At 41.4% G+C, this 22,108-nt stretch overlaps 4 protein-coding genes and 1 non-coding gene across 5 annotated transcripts; 2 read left to right on the forward strand and 3 right to left on the reverse strand.

Moving 5' to 3' along the window:
* The first annotated feature begins 12,659 nt into the window (after positions 1–12,659).
* IWZ02DRAFT_t7 lies at positions 12,660–12,766 on the forward strand. Its single transcript has one exon. It is a non-coding gene; the product is annotated as a tRNA-Ile (tRNA).
* IWZ02DRAFT_412523 (putative nitrilase) lies at positions 12,674–14,602 on the forward strand. Its single transcript, XM_066765733.1, has 4 exons — positions 12,674–13,104; positions 13,398–13,882; positions 13,937–14,015; positions 14,104–14,602. Exons 1-4 carry the CDS (start codon positions 13,093–13,095, stop codon positions 14,485–14,487), a joined length of 960 nt encoding a protein of 319 aa, XP_066627380.1. The 5' UTR covers positions 12,674–13,092; the 3' UTR covers positions 14,488–14,602.
* IWZ02DRAFT_394808 (ribonuclease P 40kDa subunit-domain-containing protein) lies at positions 14,603–15,995 on the reverse strand. The gene is made up of 6 exons (XM_066765570.1): positions 15,804–15,995; positions 15,608–15,752; positions 15,495–15,557; positions 15,318–15,419; positions 15,126–15,266; positions 14,603–15,073 (listed from the first exon to the last, which is right to left on the reverse strand). The coding sequence occupies exons 1-6, from the start codon at positions 15,945–15,947 to the stop codon at positions 14,628–14,630; spliced, it is 1,041 nt and encodes a 346-aa protein (XP_066627381.1). The 5' UTR covers positions 15,948–15,995; the 3' UTR covers positions 14,603–14,627.
* A 79-nt stretch (positions 15,996–16,074) lies between these two features.
* Positions 16,075–17,692, reverse strand: IWZ02DRAFT_440214 (ubiquitin-conjugating enzyme/RWD-like protein). Its single transcript, XM_066766820.1, has 2 exons — positions 17,557–17,692; positions 16,075–17,491 (listed from the first exon to the last, which is right to left on the reverse strand). The coding sequence occupies exons 1-2, from the start codon at positions 17,557–17,559 to the stop codon at positions 16,319–16,321; spliced, it is 1,176 nt and encodes a 391-aa protein (XP_066627382.1). The 5' UTR covers positions 17,560–17,692; the 3' UTR covers positions 16,075–16,318.
* A 645-nt stretch (positions 17,693–18,337) lies between these two features.
* On the reverse strand, positions 18,338–22,103 carry IWZ02DRAFT_370198 (TRAPP trafficking subunit Trs65-domain-containing protein; the record flags this gene model as incomplete). The annotated part of the gene is made up of 11 exons (XM_066764488.1): positions 18,338–18,409; positions 18,446–18,630; positions 18,683–19,034; positions 19,118–19,143; positions 19,200–19,290; positions 19,362–19,501; positions 19,961–20,051; positions 20,312–20,450; positions 20,504–21,503; positions 21,556–21,854; positions 21,922–22,103. The coding sequence occupies 11 exons, from the start codon at positions 22,101–22,103 to the stop codon at positions 18,338–18,340; spliced, it is 2,577 nt and encodes an 858-aa protein (XP_066627383.1).
* Between the last annotated feature and the right edge of the window lie 5 nt (positions 22,104–22,108).

Genomic DNA, 22,108 nt, shown 5'->3' on the forward strand with positions numbered 1-22,108 from the left:
TTCTCTAGGAGCTTATATAATATCTTATATAGGATGAGTAACTCCTTACGGCTTATTCTATATAGTAGTTCCTAGGGGGGGTCTAGGTCCTTCCTATTAGGCAGCTTATTTAGCTTAATCTTATAGTTAATTCCTAGTTAGTTAGGAGGGAGTAAATCTATAAGAGCCTTATTAAATAACGGTAAGTACTTATTACTAATCTACTTAGGTAGATAGTAATAGATCTTATTACTACTAATAACTAGCTTTATTACTAAGGCCTTATTAATATTAGTAAGACTTACTATAAACATATATCCTTTCTACTATTTAGCTACTAATTAGGTAAGTAGTTAGTATACTAGGGTAGAGATAGCCTAAGTAAAGTAGACTCTATCCTTAACCTCTAATCTTCCCTCCTCCTATACTATTAGGCTAGTATCTTTAAATATAAGGCTCCTAGCTAATAGGTCTAGTAGGACCCTCTCTTAGTAGAGCTATAGTACTCCTATTAGTAACTTAATACTATTAGGGAGTTAGGGTACTATATAGGTAAGGATTATCCTTAAGTATCCTCCTAAATTAAGTATAAACTCTATTACTATCTTTACTAACTATTCTAAGCTCTTTAGTCTAAGTATTAGTATAGGCGTAATTTTATAGACTAGGAGGTTTATGTACGTTATAAACTAGGAGGTTACTATTATATATAGTTTACTCCCTAAATTAATAAGAGTTCTAGTATAGGATGCTTAATTAACTAGTACTAATACTAGTAGGGATTTACCCCTTATATACTACTTAGCCTTATGCTAATAGACTATAATCCTACTATTTAACCTCCTCTAGTTTATAACTTTACTCCGGACCGCGACTATAGCCGGAGTTCCTTATTTCCTAATTTAGGCTCCTTAACGTCTTTAGTCTTATCCTCTAGTAATAGCTAGACTACTATAGCCTAGGGAGGATAAGTAGGCTTATATAGGTACTTACTAATAAAGTAAGCATTACTACTATAATGTAGATAGAGCTTAGATATATATTATTAGCTTACTTCTACATCTAATACCTACTTAGTATACTAGACGGCTAAGCGGGCTAGACTAGTAGGCTCCTATTCTATAGCCTTAGGGGCGGTACTCATTTAATTTAACTATCCTTACGGCATTATTATAGTACTACTAGGGGCCTAACCTATTAACCTGCCTTTACGGAATTAGCTATTAGCCTAGTAACCGCCGTTATACGCGCTACTATTATTATTTCTAAGTCTCTCTATAGAATTACTAACTTAGGTAAGAAGGGCTATATACTAGTCCTAAGACTCTCCTCCTAAGGCTAACCCTACTATCTAGGCTAATAGTTTATAGCTTAGTATATTCTCTAGGAGGCTAATCTTAGCTAAATCTAGCTACTTATCACCCCTAGCTAACTATAAGACCTAATTAAACTTAGTAAAAAACTCCTAGAATAGTACTCCCTACTAGCATAACGTATATATCTAGTATTACGTGTTTACTACTTAGTAAGGATTACTATAGATTAGCTCTAGGTGCGTAAGTAGTTACTTAAAGGTTATACTAGGATTATCCCTATGTTATTTAAACTAGGGCGTTATTTAGTAGGTAGCTTTACCACTAAGTTTAGCCTAGATAGTAAATAACTAAGTCTTTAGCGCGTAGTTAGTATAGTCTAGGCTTATCTTATTACGAACTATATCTATCTATGCGTCTAGCCTATCCCTATTACCCTTATAAATAGGCATCTCTAGTAAGATCTTAGTTAGTTTACCTACTTAGCGTTTACGCTCCTTCTTATTAGCCTAGTAGGCCATCTATTACTATAGTAACTAAATAACGTTAGGATCTAATAGACTAGTAGTTAGTTAGTAGTATAGCTACTAGTTCTACTATTACGCATAGAGTACTTCCTACTACTATTAGTACGCCTATTCTATGAGGTAGGCCTACTTATCTAGGGGTAACCCCTACTACTACTACTATAAGGCTGCCTACCGGGCGGCCTAATCGTCTTACTACTATTACTATAAGGCCGCCTACTAGGCGGCCTAATCATCTAGCTACTACTACTCTATTATCTATTAACGACTAATTAAATGTTAGGAGATTAAGACGTAGACACGTAAGTTAACTCCTTTTTTATAGTAATAATTAGTCGTAGTAAGCTAGTCTTATAACGGTAGGATTAAAGTACTAATCTAAGTAAGTAAATACGGAGAATTAGTACTTTAAGCCTAATACTTTAACCGTAGGATCTATCTAAGGATGTAAACGGTTAGAAACTATAATAGCTAGCTCTTAAGAGCTAGGTGCTATACCTAGACTAGTTAGCTTTACTTTACCTTTTTAAAGCTCTAGATATATAAATAATTAGCTAATTACGTGTAACGTCTTACGTAACGGTTCTAAGTTGCCTTAGTATCCTCTTAAGGCATCGTATTACCTTTAGGGTGCTTAGAGTAATAAAGTTAATTAGATACTATCGCGTAATAATTAGTTAAGCATTTTTAGACCTACTATAAACGGGAGGACTTACTATTATTACTAGAGCTAGTTACTTAAGTAAGAGATAGGCTAAGAGTAATAGGAAGATATAATAATAGAAGTAAGGTCTATTATTATTATTAAGATAGTAGTAAAGAAGGTTAGTTAAACTATAAACCTAATAATAAGATATACCTAGTAGTCCTATACTTTACGCCCTTACTAAAATAGTGCCGGTTAGTTATCCGTATAAGTACCTAATAAGCTAACTTAGGCTTCCTATTAGGGGGGGAATATCGCGATAGCTATTAGACGCTAGTAATATAAGTATATATTAGATGCTAGTAACGTAAGTATATTATAACTACGCCCTTATATAATTACTTAATAAGCCGAAGCTAATCATAACCGAGCCGCGTAAACTAGCTAAGCCGTATAAGCTGGTAGTACTAATAGATAATAAATACTACTAAGGATATATAGCCTACTTAATAGCTAACGAAACTTTACGTAGTAATAAGAAGATTAATTTCTTATCTATTTTAATAACGTAACTAAAGTAGTAATTTACGTAGTAAAGAGAGAGTTTAGTTCTTATTTTACTTCTTATATAAATATATATAGAAGATAGAAGAGTATATAGCATCTTCTATATTTATAATAATTAAGAAGACTTTACTTAACTTCATCTTTTAATTACTTAACTTTAATTAAGTTCTTTTTAATTTTATATATATCTAACTAAGTAGATAGCCTTTAGGTGAAAAGCCTACATATTAGCCGCTTAATAATTCGTGATAGTAATAGGGCTAGATTAAATTATAAGCGATATTAACGTAGATTAAACCTAGGTTCTTTAGCGTTATTTATTTTCTATAATAAGTATTAGCTAACTATACTAGTTAGCTAGAAGATATATACTACTAGTTAAAAACCTTACCCGCCTTTTTTATATTTATAGGTACTAAGAAAGATGTTATATAACGCTAACTAAAAATAGTACTATTAGGGATAGTACTAGAACGCTATAGTAGAGCGTATATATAATCTACCTTACCTACTACCCTATACTATATTTACTTTTCTATATATACCTTCTTCCTATCCCCCTTCCTTTCCTTACTCTTACTTTATGCTACCTATCTACTTAGATAATAGTAGGAAGGCTAGTTCTTTAATACTCTTCTTTAGTTTAGCTACTACTTCTTAGAAAAAGCCTATATATTAATAAGTTATTACTATATATAAAATTTTTAAAAAATTAAAAATCACTATACCCGCTATAACTCTATAGCGCGGGCTCGTACGTATATAACTAAAGTTAGAAAGTAAAAACCTACCCTCTAAAGTATTATACTATAAGTATACCCGTACCTACCCCCTAGAAGGAGGCCCTACCTAAACTAGTTTCCCTTCTACTAGATGACCGTAACTATGAAATCTAGGATACCCCTATACTACCTAGCCTACTACCTACGTAACTCACTAATAAACCTAAGGAAATAGACTAGGATACCCCTATACTATCTAACCTACTACCTACTTAACTAGCTAATAAACCTAAGGAAATAGACTAGGATTTCCCTATAAGCCCTCTCCCCCTATCATCCCTACTACTTATTATACTAGGCCTAATTAAGAAATAGTATACTATACTAAAGAGAACTATCCTAGTAGATACCTCTAAACCTAACCCTACCTACTAAGGAAAAAGGACTAGGTTTAGATTTTATCTAAACTTTAATACTACCTAGAAGGTAATTAATATAGTACTCTCTTACATCCTATATATAATAAACCTTATATATAATATAAGTAAAAAGTAAAGACTCTATAACCTTAGTAACATCCTACGGGATTATACTAAGATAGGTCGCGTAGGTAATACGTTATTAGATCTTACTATATAAGTTCACTCCCTTAAAAATACTACTCGTACGCTAGGAGTAAAGGTTTACTAGCTATAAAAGCTAGTTATCCTTCCTATAAACCTAGCTAAACCATTATACGTAACCTAAGCCTAGAAAGTAACTACTACTAGAAAACTATATATAATAACTCCTTACCTAAAGATAACTATAAAGCTAGCTACTACTCCCCTAAAGACCCTACGGGACATATAGGTTATTATCTAGTAGTAAAGTCCCTTCCTAGACTTTAACCCTCTCTCTATATAAAATAATATTAATAACGCCTTTAAGAATGTAGGTATATCTAGCCCTATTATGTTAATAGTAATATGTATAGAGAAGGGTAACATCCTACTTACCGGCTTACCCTAGTACGACTCTAAATTCCTTACCTCCTATAAGGACCTCTTTACTTACCTATTCCTAGATGCTATAGTCTAGGAGAACTAAACCTAGTATAAGGTTATTACCTATAGCATCCCTCTTAAAGACCTATACTTACTTAATATTAGATAATTTATTATAGAAGAGGTCTATACCTTTAATCCTAGCCTTTCTATTATTAGAACTCTATACTAGCTTACTTCGGCCGAAAGGAGGGCTACCTAAAAAGTAGGGTTAGTTATTATAGCCTTCCGTATAGTAAAAGAGGTAGAGATAGCTATCTTAAAGCTATTCTATCTTATAGGAGTAAGTATAAGGGTTATAAAACTCCTTAGGATTACTCTAGACGTGTAGTATATAAAGTATTAAGAATTTAGCTATAGCTCCTCTAGGTATTATAATAGGACTAAATGCTTACTATATACTAGCCCCTACACTATAGAAAAGCATAACTATAACTACTATATGAAGAGAGATATAAGATATACCTATATAGCGTTAAAGTATAGTAACTATAACGGTACTTATTACTCCTAGGACCTAAACTATCCCTATTATCTAATAAAGCCATCCCCCTAGTATAAATATTAGGTTACCCTAAAATTATGCTATTAGGGATAGTACTAGAACGCTATAGTAGAGTATATATATAATCTACCTTACCTACCACCCTATACTATATTTACTTTTCTACGTACGCCTTCTTTCCTATATACTCTTCTTTAGTTTAGCTACTACTTCTTAGAAAAAGCCTATACGTTAATAAGTTATTACTATATATAAAATTTTTAAAAAATTAAAAATTACTATACCCGCTATAACTCTATAGCGTAGGCTTATATGTATATAACTAAAGTTAGAAAGTAAAAACCTACCCTCTAAAGTATTATACTATAAGTATACCCGTACCTACCCCCTAGGGGGAGGCCCTACCTAAACTAGTTTCCCTTCTACTAGATAACCGTAACTATGAAATCTAGGATACCCCTATACCGCCTAGCCTACCGCCTACTTAACTTACTAATAAACCTAAGGAAATAGACTAGGACACCCCTATATAGTCTAACCTACTACCTACTTAACTAGCTAATAAACCCGAGGAAATAGACTAGGATTTCTCTATAAGCCCTCTCCCCCTATCATCCCTACTACTTATCGTACTAGGCCTAATTAAGAAATAGTATACTATACTAAAGAGAACTATCCTAGTAGACGCCTCTAAACCTAACCCTACCTACTAAGGAAAAAGGACTAGGTTCGGATTTTATCTAAACTTTAATACTACCTAGGAGGTAATTAATATAGTACTCTCTTACATCCTATATATAATAAACCTTATATATAACATAAGTAAAAAGTAAAGACTATTAGCGGTATTCTATAAAGATAAGTAATATCTTTATTATATACCGTATAGTAGATGGTTTATAGTAGAGAATGTAGTAGATTCTTTACTATAAGAGAACTTCCTTAAAGGACTAACTAGCAGGCTACCTAAGGGTGTTTATATAGAAGAACCTATAGATTCTAGAGAGTTCTATCTCTAGGTAATTAGTAATAGGTTCTTCTATTAATAGAAGACGATTTCTAATTAATCTAGACTAGAAGATTCTAGGCCTTAGTAATAAGACAATCTAGAATAAGGGCTAGAATCTAAAAGAACCCATAGGAATAAGTTCTTAGTAATAGAAGAGCTCTAGAAGAGTCTAGAATAGTCTAGACTTATTCTTAGGCCTCTAATAAAGACTCTATAACCTTAGTAACATCCTACGGGATTATACTAAGATAGGTCGCGTAGATAATATGTTATTAGTTCTTACTATATAAGTTTACTCCCTTAAAAATACTACTTATATACTAGGAGTAAAGGTTTACTAGCTATAAAAGCTAGTTATCCTTCCTATAAACCTAGCTAAACCATTATATATAACCTAAGCCTAGAAAGTAACTACTACTAGAAAACTATACATAATAACTCCTTACCTAAAGATAACTATAAAGCTAGCTACTACTCCCCTAAAGACCCTACGGGATATGTAGGTTATTATCTAGTAGTAAAGTCCCTTTCTAGACTTTAACCCTCTCTCTATATGAAATAACATTAATAATACCTTTAAGAATGTAGGCATATCTAGCCCTATTATGTTAATAGTAACACGTATAGAGAAGGGTAACATCCTACTTACCGGCTTACCCTAGTACGACTCTAAATTCCTTACCTCCTATAAGGACCTCTTTACTTACCTATTCCTAGACGCTATAGTCTAGGAGAACTAAACCTAGTATAAGGTTATTACCTATAGTATCCCTCTTAAAGACCTACGCTTACTTAATATTAGATAATTTATTATAGAAGAGGTCTATACCTTTAATCCTAGCCTTTCTATTATTAGAACTCTATACTAGCTTACTTTAGCCGAAAGGAGGGCTACCTAAAAAGTAGGGTTAGTTATTATAGCCTTCTATATAGTAAAAGAGGTAGAGATAGCTATCTTAAAGCTATTCTATCTTATAGGAGTAAGTATAAGGGTTATAAAACTCCTTAGGATCACTCTAGATATATAGTATATAAAGTGTTAAGAATTTAGCTATAGCTCCTCTAGGTGTTATAATAGGACTAAATGCTTACTATATACTAGCCCCTATACTATATATTAGCGGTATTCTATAAAGATAAGTAATATCTTTATTATATACCGTATAGTAGATGGTTTATAGTAGAGAATGTAGTAGATTCTTTACTATAAGAGAACTTCCTTAAAGGACTAACTAGTAGGCTACCTAAGGATGTTTATATAGAAGAACCTATAGATTCTAGAGAGTTCTATCTCTAGGTAATTAGTAATAGGTTCTTCTATTAATAGAAGATGATTTCTAATTAATCTAGACTAGAAGATTCTAGGCCTTAGTAATAAGACAATCTAGAATAAGGGCTAGAATCTGAAAGAACCTGTAGGAATAAGTTCTTAGTAATAGAAGAGGTCTAGAAGAGTCTAGAATAGTCTAGACTTATTCTTAGGCCTCTAACACTATATGTTAGCGGTATTCTATAAAGATAAGTAATATCTTTATTATATACCGTATAGTAGATGGTTTATAGTAGAGAATGTAGTAGATTCTTTACTATAAGAGAACTTCCTTAAAGGACTAACTAGTAGGCTACCTAAGGGTGTTTATATAGAAGAACCTATAGATTCTAGAGAGTTCTATCTCTAGGTAATTAGTAATAGGTTCTTCTATTAATAGAAGACGATTTCTAATCAATCTAGACTAGAAGATTCTAGGCCTTAGTAATAAGACAATCTAGAATAAGGGCTAGAATCTAAAAGAACCCGTAGGAATAAGTTCTTAGTAATAGAAGAGGTCTAGAAGAGTCTAGAATAGTCTAGACTTATTCTTAGGCCTCTAACACTATAGAAAAGCACGACTATAACTACTATATAAAGAGAGGCACGAAATATACCTATATAGTATTAAAGTATAGTAACTATAATAGCACTTATTACTCCTAGGACCTAAACTATCCCTATTATCTAATAAAGCTATCCCCCTAGTATAAATGTTAGGTTACCCTAAAATTATACTATTAGGGATAGTACTAGAACGCTATAGTAGAGCGTATATATAATCTATCTTACCTACTACCCTATACTATATTTACTTTTCTATATACGCCTTCTTCCTACTCCCCTTCCTTTTATTACTCTTACTTTATACTACCTATCTACTTAGATAATAGTAGGAAGGCTAGTTCTTAGCCCCCCCTTACCTAAAAAGAGCCTAGATAAACTATCTATCTATAATAACCCTATACTAATACTATACTAAGAATTATATAGAGATAGTAGCTAAATGTAGCATCCTATAGGTAATACCTAGATAGTAATAAAAACTATAGTAGTCCCTACTCCTTATAGCCCTAAGGATAACCGCTATATAAGTAAGGTATAGGGCACGTTAGGACTAAGTCGTATATATATAAGCATAGAATATATATAACATAGCTATTAAGTAGGTAAAATAAGAGCACTAGAATAACTTCCTTATAAAAGAAACACCCTAGTCTATCTATAAGGTAATAGCGTACACGAAATTAACCCGATCTAAGCGGATCCCCTAGATATATAACCTTTAAGATTAACTCTAATCATTATATAATAGTAAGTATACCGCCTTCTATTAGAAACTCTTCCCCCTACCGCTATACGTCCCCCTACATGAATAGATAAACTATAAGGAAGGGCTATAGGACTAGCCCTCCCTTATAGATAAGGAAGTATAGTATGCCTACTCTTATAAGATTAAAGGCACTACCTCTAGGCTAGACTAGATCTACTAAAGGATGATTACTAAGGCATATAATGCTTCTCCTAGAAAATTTACCTAGGTATACCGAACCTTCTTTACGTATAGATACTACCTAGAATGCTAGAGAGAAGCGGTAGGAGTAATACCTAAGAAACTAGGAAAACCTAATTATATAGACCTAAAAGCGTATAGAGTTATCTCCCTACTTAACTACCTAGGAAAAGTTCTTAAACGCATTATAGTAAAATATCTTAGAGTACTTATAGAAGCTACCTACCTTCTATACCTATCCTAAATAGGCGGATAACTATAGAAGTTAGTAATTAATGTAGTAATAATCCTTATATATATTATCTAGGATGAGAGGAGGGTATAGCGTAAGATATTAACCCTATTCCTTAACATATAAGGCGCCTTTAATTATGTAGCCTATAACTAGCTCTTATATATAATAGGGGAAATTAGGCTCCCTACTTCCCTTCTAGTATAGGTAAAGACATTTACTAGTAGTTAATAACTCTAGATCTCCTTTAATAGCTAATAAGAAGACCTTTATCTAATAGTTTTAGGAATCCCTTAAGGAAGCCTAGTCTCCCTAATCCTATTTCTTATCTATATACGAAAGCTCTTTTCCTCTTACTTAGTAAGATTCCTCTTATATATTAATGATGTTTTAATTATAATCTCCTTAATAAGTTAGAAGAAAAATATATAGATCCTCTAGTAGGAAGTAACCTAGCTCTTCTTACTTAGAACCTAGTATGCTATTAACTTTAATAAAGATAAAATAGACCTTATCTATTTTATAAGCTTAGATAAGGCTAAGGTAGCTATAATTATGCTCCTAGGAGATTATATAGTAAAACTAAAGTAACTTATCTAATAGCTTAGGATATAGTTTAATATATACCTATTATTCTAGTAGTATATAATAATTTAAAATGCCTAAGTAAAGTAATTACTAGTATAACTTATATAGCTAGCTAACATATAATATAGACTATCCCCTACTACTATCTAATAGCTATACCTTACTTATATATAAAGTGTAGTAGATTATAGGTCCCTAGTTTTCTAGTAAGTTAGTAGCTCTAAGATACTTAGATGAACACTTTAAAATAGTAGACTATACTAAATCCTAGGAGCCTTTTATACCTCCCTAATTATTCCTATAGAAATTAAAGTAGGCCTTCTCCCCCCCTACCTTAGGAGGAATATATTACTTTAAGCGTACGCTATAAGACTCTTTAAACTTAGTTACTAACACCTAGTACGTATAATTATTAATAAGTTTAAACTAGAGAGTATACTAGGATGCTAGACATAACTTAAACATGTCTAGAATATAATTTTAGACCTAGTAATAGGTACTAAAAGCCTAATTAAGCATGGTTCCTTTCCCCTATAGAAAAAGACTATACTATATAAAGTTAAGATTAGCTACCTCTAAAAGGAATAAGAAGCCTAAGTACATGTTAGATATATAGGATATATAACTTAAGTAGTCATCCTATATTCTAACACTTCATCTATCCTAAAAGGAAATAGAGTAGGTATAGGGATTATAGTATATAACACCTAATAAGATAGATTAAGAGTAGTAGTAAGATATAGAGTAAATACTAGACTATACTAGCTTATATATAATAGAGAACTAGAGGTACTTATAAGGGCTATAGAGCTAGCTGCCTAGAAATAGCCTAGGTAATAGATTATAGTATATATAGATAACTAAGCTATACTATACTACCTCTAAACCCCGTCTAACCTACTAGGTTAAGGTCTATAACTTTAAGCTATAGATATAGGCTACTTAATTATAGCTAGATAAGGTAGTCTTACCTTCTTATAGGCCCTAGGCTATATAGGGATTAGAGGAAACCTATAAGTAGATACCCTTATAAAGGAGGCTACTAGGCTAACCCTAGAGAATAACTACTTAAGTACTACCCTCCTTAGGATATACGTACGATAAAGAACTATAGTAGAATAGATAATATATACTATATAATACTAGGAAGCATAGATACTACCATCCTAGGGGTTATATATACGTAACTTCCTACCTATACTAAGGACGTCTATCTAACTCCCTAAGTATAGATAACTAGAAGTATTAGCCTACTTCTAATTAAAACTAAACTATAGCTACTTTAGAGCCTACCTAGTATAGTTTAGTAAGATAGACTAGGATAATTATAGCTATAATAATACCGCCTAATAAATACTATAACACCTTATTAGTAACTACCTACTCTATAGCTCTACTAGGAGAGAAGCTATATAGGTAGTATATAAGGCGTATAATAATAATAGTAGGAAAATAGCCTCTATATCCTATAGAGAGCTGTTCTAAGGAGATGTTAGTAGATAATTCATACTTAAATTCATATATTAGATGAAGGTTTCTACTAGGGTATAGTATATATAAATAGTAGACTAAGGGAAAAAAGAAGAGTAAAAAGAAGAGGAGAGAATCTATTCTAATCTCTACTAGTAGAGTAAATAATAAGCTCTATAATCCCTCTACTTATAGTTCCTATAGGCACTACCCTAGAACCCCTCTAACTAAAGATAATTAAGGAAAGGACCCCTTTATCTATAATCTACCTAATACCCTCTAGGCTTATACCCCTCCTCTACCTTATATAGAGCCTCTACTAAGACCCTAGCCCTCTAGATTAGGAAGGCGTTAATATAGCTTAGATAACTACTCTATAACTACTCTAGCTAAATCCTCCTACTCCTAATAATAATTAGATAACTATTTAGTAGTAAGGTAAGGGCTTAACGCTATTCATCTATATAGTATACCTAGGCTAGGGCGGCATATAGAGCTCTATTATTAGTAATAATATTAACGTATAGTTATCTAATAGTGGTAATAGGGCTAGATTAAATTATAAGTAACATTAATATAGATTAAACCTAGGTTCTTTAGTATTATTTATTTTCTATAATAAGTGTTAGCTAACTATACTAGTTAGCTAGAAGATATATACTACTAGTTAAAAACCTTACCCGCCTTTTTCACCTTTATAGATACTAAGAAAGGTGTTATATAACGCTAACTAAAAAATAGTACTATTAGAAATAGTACTAGAACGCTATAGTAGAGTATATATATAATCTACCTTACCTACTACCCTATACTATATTTACTTTTCTATATATACCTTCTTTCTATCCCTCTTCCTTTCCTTACTCTTACTTCATGCTACCTATCTACTTAGATAATAGTAGGAAGGCTAGTTCTTAGCCCCCCCTTACCTAAAAAGAGCCTAGATAAACTATCTATCTATAATAACCCTATACTAATATTATACTAAGAATTATACTTTATTATATAAGATTCTTTAGCTAGGTATCCCTACTTACCTTATAAATATATATAGTATCCCCTATAGATAGCTCCGTCTTAGATAGCCTATAGCTCTAGTAAGACGTAAAATAATTAATTAATTAATTAATTAATTAATTAATCAATCAATCAATCAATCAATCAATCAATCGTCGTCACGTGATTAGTTCTACAATTTATATTAAAGGTAGTTGTACACAATGTTGGAAAATAGGTCGCTTAGCTCAGTTGGTTAGAGCGTGGTGCTAATATGGCGGCATTCATAGAGTGCCTATGCCTAGTTAACGCCAAGGTCGCGAGTTCGACCCTCGTAGTGACCATCCTGTTGTTCTTTTTGCACTCGAGTGGTTTTTTTTCGCCATTTCAGCATCGCACAGGAGGAGCGCTCTGTTCTGGCATCTTTCACTCGGTGGGATAAAGGACTTGTCAAGAGACGTGGCGTACTGGCTCTACAAGGACGCGTGCTGCTTCCGTTCGTCGACTAACGGCCACATCTCACTTTTCTCCACAGCGAACTGCGCTTGTCTCGACAACACCCTTTGAAGAGCTTGGAAGATTGTTGGGACTGTTCCGAGTAGATCGCGGAGCAACAGATTGCTTGTCGAATCTTTGAGTAGCGTCTCAGGTTTTGCAGTTCGGAGCCAATATGGTGCTGGTTGTAAGTGTGTGTTCCAGATCTCCCCAATTGCTCTGTCAGAGTTTCTCCTGCCTCTTTTCCGTCGACTTTGGTTTCGTTCGATCCATATCGTCTCGCAGCTTGAGTCAAACCAGGTCCTGAGGATTGAAGATGATCCAAGGCCAATGCTTTCGCTGCAGTCCATAAACTGGAATGGAAATTCCCACGCCATCAAGTCGATGATGCTGCTTTGCTCAACGTGTTCCAGACCAAGCTAAAGTTGACTTTGAATGGGCGTCATTTGTACTCTGATGATTTTCTGACGATGGCCCCAGGCAGTCGGTCAAATATGCTCCATGACGAGCATGGTGCACAATCTTAACCAATGCCGCACCCTCGTTGCCAAAGCGGCATCGCTTGGAGCAAAGGTACTCTCCCTCATTTCTGTACCCTTAAACCCCCAAAACGTCCCCCGCATACCATTTTCAAACAAAGGCCAACTCCGCCAGGCGCTCTTCTTGCCCGAAGCATCAGACTATATCGCCTCATCTCCCGCCGAATCCATAGCCCTGGCAAAGCCGATCACGACATCTCCCTTCGTTCTGGGATTGCAAGAAGCCGCCCGCGCGCACAAGCTCCCCATCCACGTCGGAATACATGAGCCGGCCGAGGAGCAAGGCAGCCAGGGAGAGAAGCAGAAGAAGAGACTCAAGAACACGGTGGTATGGATTGACGAGGAGGGCGTCGTCGGCCACCGCTATCAGAAACTGCACTTGTTTGACGTCGAGATTGACGGTGGGCCGATCTTGAAGGAGAGCGAGTGAGTGTGCCACTGTGGGAAGCCATCTCGCCGCTGCAGCTAACGCAGCCTCAGGAGCGTCCAGCCGGGAACAGAGATCTTGCCGCCATTCGAGACAGCTGTTGGCAGGGTTGGCGCAACCATCTGCTTTGACGTACGTCCAAAGCCTCTTACCATCTTTACCCTGAGTATCCATTCCTGCAATCCGCAGAAGCTCACCACAGACCTGTTAAAAATCACAGCTCCGCTTCCCCGAAATCAGTATCGCGCTGAAGCGGCAAAACGCGCAAATCATCACCTACCCGTCCGCCTTCACCGTGCCGACGGGCCGCGCGCACTGGTCGGCGCTGCTGCGCGCCCGCGCCATCGAGACGCAGGCGTACGTCGTGGCGGCGGCGCAGGCCGGCTTCCACAACGAGAAGCGCTGCAGCTACGGCCACAGCATGATTGTGTCGCCCTGGGGAGAGGTGCTGGCCGAGCTGGGCGGCGTTGATGTCACAGAGGGGAAGCAGGGGTATCGACCGGAGCCGGAACTTGCGACTGCGGAGGTGGATTTGGAGGTTTGGAAGAGGATTAGGAGGGAGATGCCGTTGCTGAGGAGGACGGACGTGTACCCTGAGGTGTAAATCACGACCTTGCCCGAGCGCGATCAACGAATGTAAGATGAAAAGAACCGGTAGCCAAGCTGAAAGAGGGATCGCTGCACTACCTACAATGATGATAGAGCATGATTCAAGGCGTATTCCCCCTTTCCCACGCGCCTTCACTACTTGCACTCCCAAGCCAAAACGTCCCTGGCGCCAATTCCAAGCATGGTGTACACGTCCTGCCGAAAACCTGCCACACTGAGCGCCATCCAGCGCTCTCCCACCTCCTCGCGCACCGCGAGCCACAGCCGCAGCAGGAACGGAGCAGGGACGAGGCCGCGCCACCTCAGCCGCACGATGGCCTCGACGGCCGGGCTATCCGCATCGCCGTCTCTCTTGTACGGCATGGGCACCTCGTAGCGGCTTAGGAACGAGTCGACGCTGTCGTGTGCGTCGATACGCGGCGAGCTTAGGCTGACCATGCCGAACCACTCGAGCACTTCGGCGCCGTACTCTGCGTCGCAGAGATCCGGGATCGAGGTCAGGGCTGGCAGCTTGGTGTGTGGCATGACGGTTGCCTCGGGACTGGAGGTGAAGCAATGGGGTTGGTGTGTATTTATCGGGCCTGCCATCCGTCAGACACAAGTCTGATGGTCAGTATTTCAGAGAAGACTCACCTCTGACTTCGCGCGGGAAGTTGAGATCATGGAAAAGCCAGGCCAGAGAGTGGTTCAAAACATTCTTGAATGCCCAGACGATACGCTCAAAGCCCTTCTTCCCGTGAAGCATCGAGGATTTGCGGAGCTCGAGTTCAACCGCTGCATACGTTAGCTCAAGCTCGATGGGTTAATTCCGTCTGGTGTGCCTACCATATCGCTCCTTTGTATGCTTTCTTCCAGGGTGGCGCACTGGCTTGCCCTCCAGACCGCACCTCTCGTAGGTCGGTCGATCAAGATCGAGCCTTAGGACACCTGAGATGCAAGTCAGAATACAGACTCAAGAAAGGCAAGTCGGCAACGATTATTCTGCCCGCCGGAAAAACGCACCTTCGCGAAGGGAGAATGTGTTGTCAACACCACGGCGTCCTTCGGAGATCATGAGAACATTGCCTGGAGCGCTATCAGATTAAGCCATTAAGAGATAAGCGAAGGAATCGCACCAGTCTTGATGTAGTCGTTGAAGAAGTCGCCCTCGACGATTTCGCCAAGAGACATGTACACGCGGGCATACTGAAAGGATCCAACATTGCCGTCGAGCTGCTGCTTGACTGCTTCGTGTACCTCTCGAGGCAGTATCAGGTCGGCCTGGGCAAAAGGTCAGCGCGGTTCGTACGCCGACGCGCGTGGCACACTTGCCGTGTGAGCAAACGGCAGCTCGGTTATGGTCGCGAAAGGTTTTTTCTTCGTCGGTGGGTGCCGCTCGTCTATGTGCTCAGGCAATACGCTGTGGGTGAAGATGCATTTTGACGCTGGTCCGTTCTCATTTCCAATGCTAAACATTTCTGGGACTTGATGGTGTTGCCATCCGAGTCGTCGGGTGTTGGGAGTCGTCAAATCTGCTTGGAAAGTAGTGGCCGGGCCTAGGCCGCATGTCACTCTGGGGTCACTCAAATCGCTGGCGCAAGGCTTGACGTGATAAATGCGTAGTTAAAGGTTTGCTTTCTAATTTTCTGCTCGATTCAAAAAGAAGCAAAGAATGGCGGAATTGCTTCTTGTCAAAGGTTCTCAAGACCGAGCAATATCTGCTGTCAAGAGGAAGATACTCCAAAAACGCCAGCGCTATGCCCAATACCCCACCACACATGTTTAACTCCATAATCCGTTGAAATGACAGTCCAAAGTGACGCCAGAGCTTCAAGGAAGAGCCAAAATCACAGGCGCTTGAGACCCTGCCGTGGGCCAAACGCACCGCGATTGTATCTCTTCAAGCAATAACCAGCAGCCTTGAATCTGCGACTTTCATGCCTGACTCTCCTCTCCGCATCTGGTGAAAGCTTCTCTTTCGTAGCTTTGTCAGGCGACCATCCAAATGATAGGGTGTTGAGGCGGGTATTCAAAGAACCGTTCGAAGATGAGCTGGCGATGGAGTGCTGTGGGCTAGCTGAAGACTGCTGAGATCTTTGGGGCTGGGGAGTCTGGTACGAGGACTGCAGCTTCAGGTGACTCCGGCGCAATGCACGAACTGGAGGACTCCTTGGTGCCGAGGCAGTAGCCTGGCTGTTGCCGTTCAAAGGCGTGTTTGGCAGCTGTGCCCCCGAAGAATCAAGACCAAGGGACTCGGTCGAAGGAGGGCCCATGGCTGTTCCGTACAGACCTTGCGTTGAGGTTGAGATCGTGGGCGCCGGTATCCAATCTTCAGACTCTCTCCTTGCCCCCCAATTCTCCTCCTGTTCAGCTAGGGTCTTTCCTGTGGCGATTACCTTTGCCTTCCTCGCGCTAGCCCTTGTGACGCTACCGATTCCCTCATTCATTTTGCTTTTGCCTTTTGGTCTCTCCATCGCCCTGTCCACTTCTTTTTCCTTCTCCGGTGGCTTTTCTTCACCCCTTGCCTTGGCTTTGTCTACACTTTGCTTGAGGTCCCTTGGGATCTGGGCGTGTATCGAGACCATCAACTTTGCCCTCTTGAAGAAAGCCTCCCAGTCATCTTGAAGCAACGCGCCAGCCTCTGCATTCAATGCCGATGCCGGATTCGGCTGGATCAACAAGCAAGATATCGTGATGAGAATGTCTTTTAGAGTCAAAGTTGATTGCCAGTCCCGCTTCAACGTGTCGACGCAAACGGCGCCCGTCGCCTCTTCCACATTCGGATGCCATATCCTCGTCCGGAAATGTGCAGTGGGTGGTGCAGCTGGGTAGGTCTTTGGAATTTCAAGGTGGAGCTTGAATACGCCGGCAGCGTACGGTGTGCCCTCGGGGCCGGCGAGGAGGATGTCCAAGTGGGTCAGGTCGTCGCTGTCAGAGTTTGCCGGAAAGAGGTAGTTTGGCGGTAGTTCGGAATGAAGGGCTGCGTGGTCGGCAGCTAGCCGGCGCAGGGACTTGAAGCTCTTTTTTGGGGTCTCTTAGCCTCAGCTCTGTGGTGCATGTCTGTCATGCGTTGGGAGTCTCGTACCATTTGAAAGGTTCGTCGCAAATGTATCAGCGGCAGAAGGAGAGGTTAGGAAGAGAAAAGGAACATGAACGGGTTCAAGGTTGACAAGACGTTAATTTGACGCATCCGTACAGGCTGCGACGACATTGTTTTGATGATCTCACCTCGGCCTTGCCGCAAGCGAGTCGCGTTGGCATGCACAACACCCGAACTTTAACCGCTTTGGGGAAGGCGCGCCGTGTAGGTGTCAGTTTCGCGCCAAAGCGCGTTGAGTGCCCGCATCCAGGTTGTGGCATACACAGCCACTGTGTCGACGGCTGGCCAACTGGGTAGTCAAAACCTCCTCACCCCACCTCTGGGAAGCTCCTTGATCCTGGAACTCTGCAGCTCGAATGCTCTCTATCCGCACTCTTCCTCAGCCCACCGTTTCCCAGCATCCAAGGGCTTTATTGCCCCGTCTTCCACAACCGTGACCAACAAGTCCTACGCAAGACACGCAAATGCACGGCAAGGGCTAAACAAAAGTCGATTGAAAATTGACATAGCGAGAGTACGATTTGATTGAAGCAGCTAAGTCGATAATAGCACTCACGCCAGCGGATTACAGGGACCATCAACGAACGCCAGTGACGCCAAGTAATGCACCTTGTCTTTGTGCAACGAGACCCAGACCCGCAAAAGCGCAAGAATGTGAAACCCAAAACCAAATAGAGTCACAGGAAGACGAAGGGAGGAATTTTGGAGGCGCCGTTGGGAGTATCAGGACATGATGTGGGAAAATTGACCAGAGGTGGCTTCCAGCTTAGGATTCGTCCGAAGCGTTGGTAAGAGAGAGATATGCGGTCCACAAGATGCCGACGGTGGAGACGAAGGGCTGAAAAACACTCGTTAGCATGCGCCTGAGCTGGACGGGGAGGAGAAAACTTGCAATCTGGAATTGAATTGGCATGACGCGGAAGTTGAGAATCTGGACCGCAGGCCACACGACGTAGTTTGCCTTCAGAGCTGGGACGTAGACATCCTGGAACTTGCGGGTCACAGCGCGCTTTCCTCCACCCTCGGCAACAGTCATGAAGGTGAAGAAGCAGGCAAGACCTAGATAGCAGTCAGCGCGGCTCATTTTCGAGGGAAAGGTAAGCCGACATACCGACTGGGGCGAAGAGGAATTGGTCGAAAGCGACGCGCTTGAGGGCAGGGACGAAAGCAGAGGTCTTTGTGATGGGGAACGTCTTGGACAAGAAGCCGAACCACTTGTGTTGGACAGGCGCCATGAGAAAACCGTAAGCCATGAAGCGAGTCAACCTCTCAAAGTCGAACGGGGGCGGCAGGCGCTTTGAGCTTGGAATGAGCTCGTCGTCGGGGTAGGGGTTCTTCTTGTCCAGCTCGTGGATTTCAATCGCGAAGAAGTCATCCTTTGCGACACCTCCAGGCTTCCTTACTGCCCGCTCCCGAATCGCAGTCACAGACTGTGCCACGGTGTCTGCAATGCCTCCGAGGATCTTAAGCAATGTTAGCCTACATGTAATCGCTCCATACCCTTTGTCTGAACTATGACGTCGTTATGTCGTTGGAAGGCACGTACGGCATTGGTAACCATGGTAGTGAGCACTGCGCGCAAGAAATTAGCGAGACGAAATCCGAGACAAGCCGTTTCAGTGGCTCACCTGGTCGGTTCGCATAGTAGGAGTTGAACTTGCGAACGAGGATCGAGACGGCAGCCATTTGGAGGAGGAAGACGATGGAGTGGAGGAGAGGCTGGAAGAGTCAGTGTTACAGCCGAGTCGAAGGCAGCAAAGGATTCTGTCAGGTTCCACGGGTGGACTCACGATGCTGCCGTAGATGTAGCGGCTGTTGAGAGCCCGCAAGAGGCGGCGGCGTTGTCCTTCAATCATGATGGGATGCTGTGGATCACAGGCCTTTCGAATGACGTCGGTAGTCGCTCCTGGCGAGTGGGTGACAGCTGCCGCTCAGCTCTGAAAGCGACGGCACAGGGTCCTCGGGGCTCAGCGCTCGCGCCAGCAGCGTCGGTATGGCGAAAGAAAAGCTGTCACTGAGGACAGGAAGACGGCGGTGGATTTGGGCGGTAGGCAGAGAGTGTTGGGTGGTAAGGTTGGATGGAAGGTGGCGTTTCGTCAGGCGGGAGGCAAGTCGTCCGCGCCTAGCGGTCGAGAATGTCCTGACCTCCACTGCAGACACGCAATTTGCTCCACCAGCATCCTTCCATCGATTGCACAGCCAAGCCTGACCATCCGCTTCGCCCGAAAGTCCAGACACAATTTCCCTCCCTACCTTTTTTTTAAGACGCTTCGCGCTCGTCCACTTTGATCGACACAAGCTCAGAGTTGCAACTATGGTCCCGGGACGTACCCGACTCCGGGCCAGCCGATCAACCGTGCCGGTAACGTCTTTCAAAGACGGTGATAACCCAAATGCGTCTCGGGCATCTCTCCCGAAACCATGATGCGCCGCCAATCATTGCTCCGACCGGACCGACTCGGCACGTTTGCCAACAGGCACTCTGACAATTTCTCTTGAGAATCGAAACAACAATCTTGCAAATCACGTGAACGGGCTTGTCGCGGCACTTCAGTTCTGCTTGCAATGGTTTATTCACTGGGTGTAGTTACGCAGGCTACACGGCGTCTTTTATCTGTCCAGGTTCTTTGAAAGACCGTCATCGGCTACTGAATGTTGACCAAGAGTCCTATACAGTCAAGGAGGATCGCTGCTCTAGCCTTGCATTCCCCTGACCACTAGTTCTCTTTACAAATGAGACAATGGTGGGGAGGTCGCGAATGTCTGCGTACTCCTGTGTCTGCACATCCACAAGTCGAAGGAAGTCCAAAGACAGAATGCCATCTTTGAACGGCTCGAGCTCAATTTGGGTGGTTTTACATGCCAGCGGCCCAATAATGCTGCGCGATAATTAGTCCCAACAACATCAAATGTACAGTTGCGGTCTGCTTACCCAATTTTGAGACCTCTAGATGTCCGCAGCAAAAGGTCTGGAGCTTTGCCTCGAGGACGATCCTTAAAGATAACCTGAAATTCAAGCTGGCGCTCCTTTTCTGCCCGGTTGACAATGAATATGTCCCAAATGAATGGCTCTGCCACGTACACACGCTCTGGCCCTGACACGGTGATGGCAAGTCCAATAGCTCCAGGCGCGCCGCTGTCTTGACTTCCTTCGGTATATGTTGGAGAAACTGGGCCCGGCGACCTCATAGGAGATCCCGCGCTGTTTCTATGATGTGCAGAACGCCCAAGTAAGTGATCAGGAACCTTGAGTTTAGTTTTGAGTACGTGGGCAACGTCCACATTTGTTCTCCAGTCGATGGCGACTTCAGGCTGGCAGTCCTCCGATATGAGCATCTTTGCTCTTATCCGCACATCCAAGGCATGAATGTGCATGGGTACCGTAAAATCCTTGGAAATTTCGTTGGGTATAAGTTTGTAAAGAAGCACCACTTGGTCGCCATATCTAAAAGTGTTGCTGACATCGGCACCGAGTCGATGCCCGCATGCCTCGACCCTCCCATCCGACAGCGAAAGGTCGACCTGGTTTAGTGAGAGGCTGTAGCCAGCCATTCCATTGACTTCGAAGTCGAATGAGGCGAAGATGGAGACGTCATTGATGGGTGCGTAGCTTTTGGTGTAACGAATTCTCCACGTGAGAGCGGGTACAGCGCGAAACATTCGTCGCCCGGCATTCTGTAACGGCCGTAGGAGATCTCGCTCAACAGTCGCTGTGGGAGCCACCTTTGTGATGCGCGAGGCAGACAAATGGGGCTTGATGCCTTGAAGAGCAGGATCGCGAGAAAAAGCTTCCAGCAGATTTCCGGACAGTGGGGCCAGGCTCGGAAGATACTCGTCCTCGAGAAGTTCGAGCTTGATTTGCTGAGCCGGCTTCATGGATGCCCCAACAGAAAAATACACGACAGGACGTGGTAATCTAGATCTTGGGTGCCCTGAATGTTCAACATTAGCAGTCTGACATGGAAGTCATTGGAGGTTATCTACCAAGAAATACTTCAGCTTTCCATGCAACGTAGCAGTACTCTTGAGTGTGGCCATTTTCATAGGCTACGCTTTTGGACTGCAGTAAGACAGGTTCGCCAGGGGCCTGTACTGTTGCGGTATGCAAAAGCTCCTTGAGAGGCGGGGGATGGCCTCCGCCCGGCTGGTGGGAGAGGGGCGCAGTTGATGTTGCAAACGCCTCAACGTTGATGGAAAGTCTTGCGAGATAGGAGCGCAGAGTTTCTCCGTCAATGGCAGGGGTACGTAGCACGACGTATACGGAGACGAGCTCATCTACATTCCTAGCAATGAGTAAGAAGTATGCGCCAGCCTGACCGTGTTGACGATATCATACCAAAAAAGAGAAACTGTCTTTGGGAAAGAAATGGTAGGATAGACGTGCTCGACTCATTGATTGCCCCGTCCCAGGAGTCGAGTGATTTTTGAAGGTATATGGATGAAGCAGCGGGCACCACAGTCTCAACCAACGAACTGTCAGAGAAATCACCACTCGTGCTCCTGGAATGGCTGGACGCCTTCACTGTCGCCATGACCC

The sequence above is a fragment of the Phyllosticta citriasiana genome (assembly GCF_038021145.1).
Source record: "Phyllosticta citriasiana strain CBS 120426 chromosome Unknown IWZ02scaffold_1, whole genome shotgun sequence".
Classification (NCBI taxonomy): Eukaryota; Fungi; Ascomycota; class Dothideomycetes; order Botryosphaeriales; family Phyllostictaceae; genus Phyllosticta; species Phyllosticta citriasiana.

Excerpts from the sequence above, each read along its gene's own strand:
- IWZ02DRAFT_412523 (XM_066765733.1), top strand. Across the intron at positions 13,883-13,936 it reads CCGATCTTGAAGGAGAGCGA|GAGCGTCCAGCCGGGAACAG; the intron begins GTGAGTGTGCCA and ends ACGCAGCCTCAG. Across the intron at positions 14,016-14,103 it reads GCGCAACCATCTGCTTTGAC|CTCCGCTTCCCCGAAATCAG; the intron begins GTACGTCCAAAG and ends TAAAAATCACAG.
- IWZ02DRAFT_394808 (XM_066765570.1), bottom strand. The coding sequence starts at position 15,947 with ATGTTTAGCATTGGAAATGAGAACGGACCAGCGTCAAAATGCATCTTC. Across the intron at positions 15,753-15,803 it reads AGCTGCCGTTTGCTCACACG|GCCGACCTGATACTGCCTCG; the intron begins GCAAGTGTGCCA and ends CCTTTTGCCCAG. Across the intron at positions 15,267-15,317 it reads GCATACAAAGGAGCGATATG|CGGTTGAACTCGAGCTCCGC; the intron begins GTAGGCACACCA and ends TAACGTATGCAG.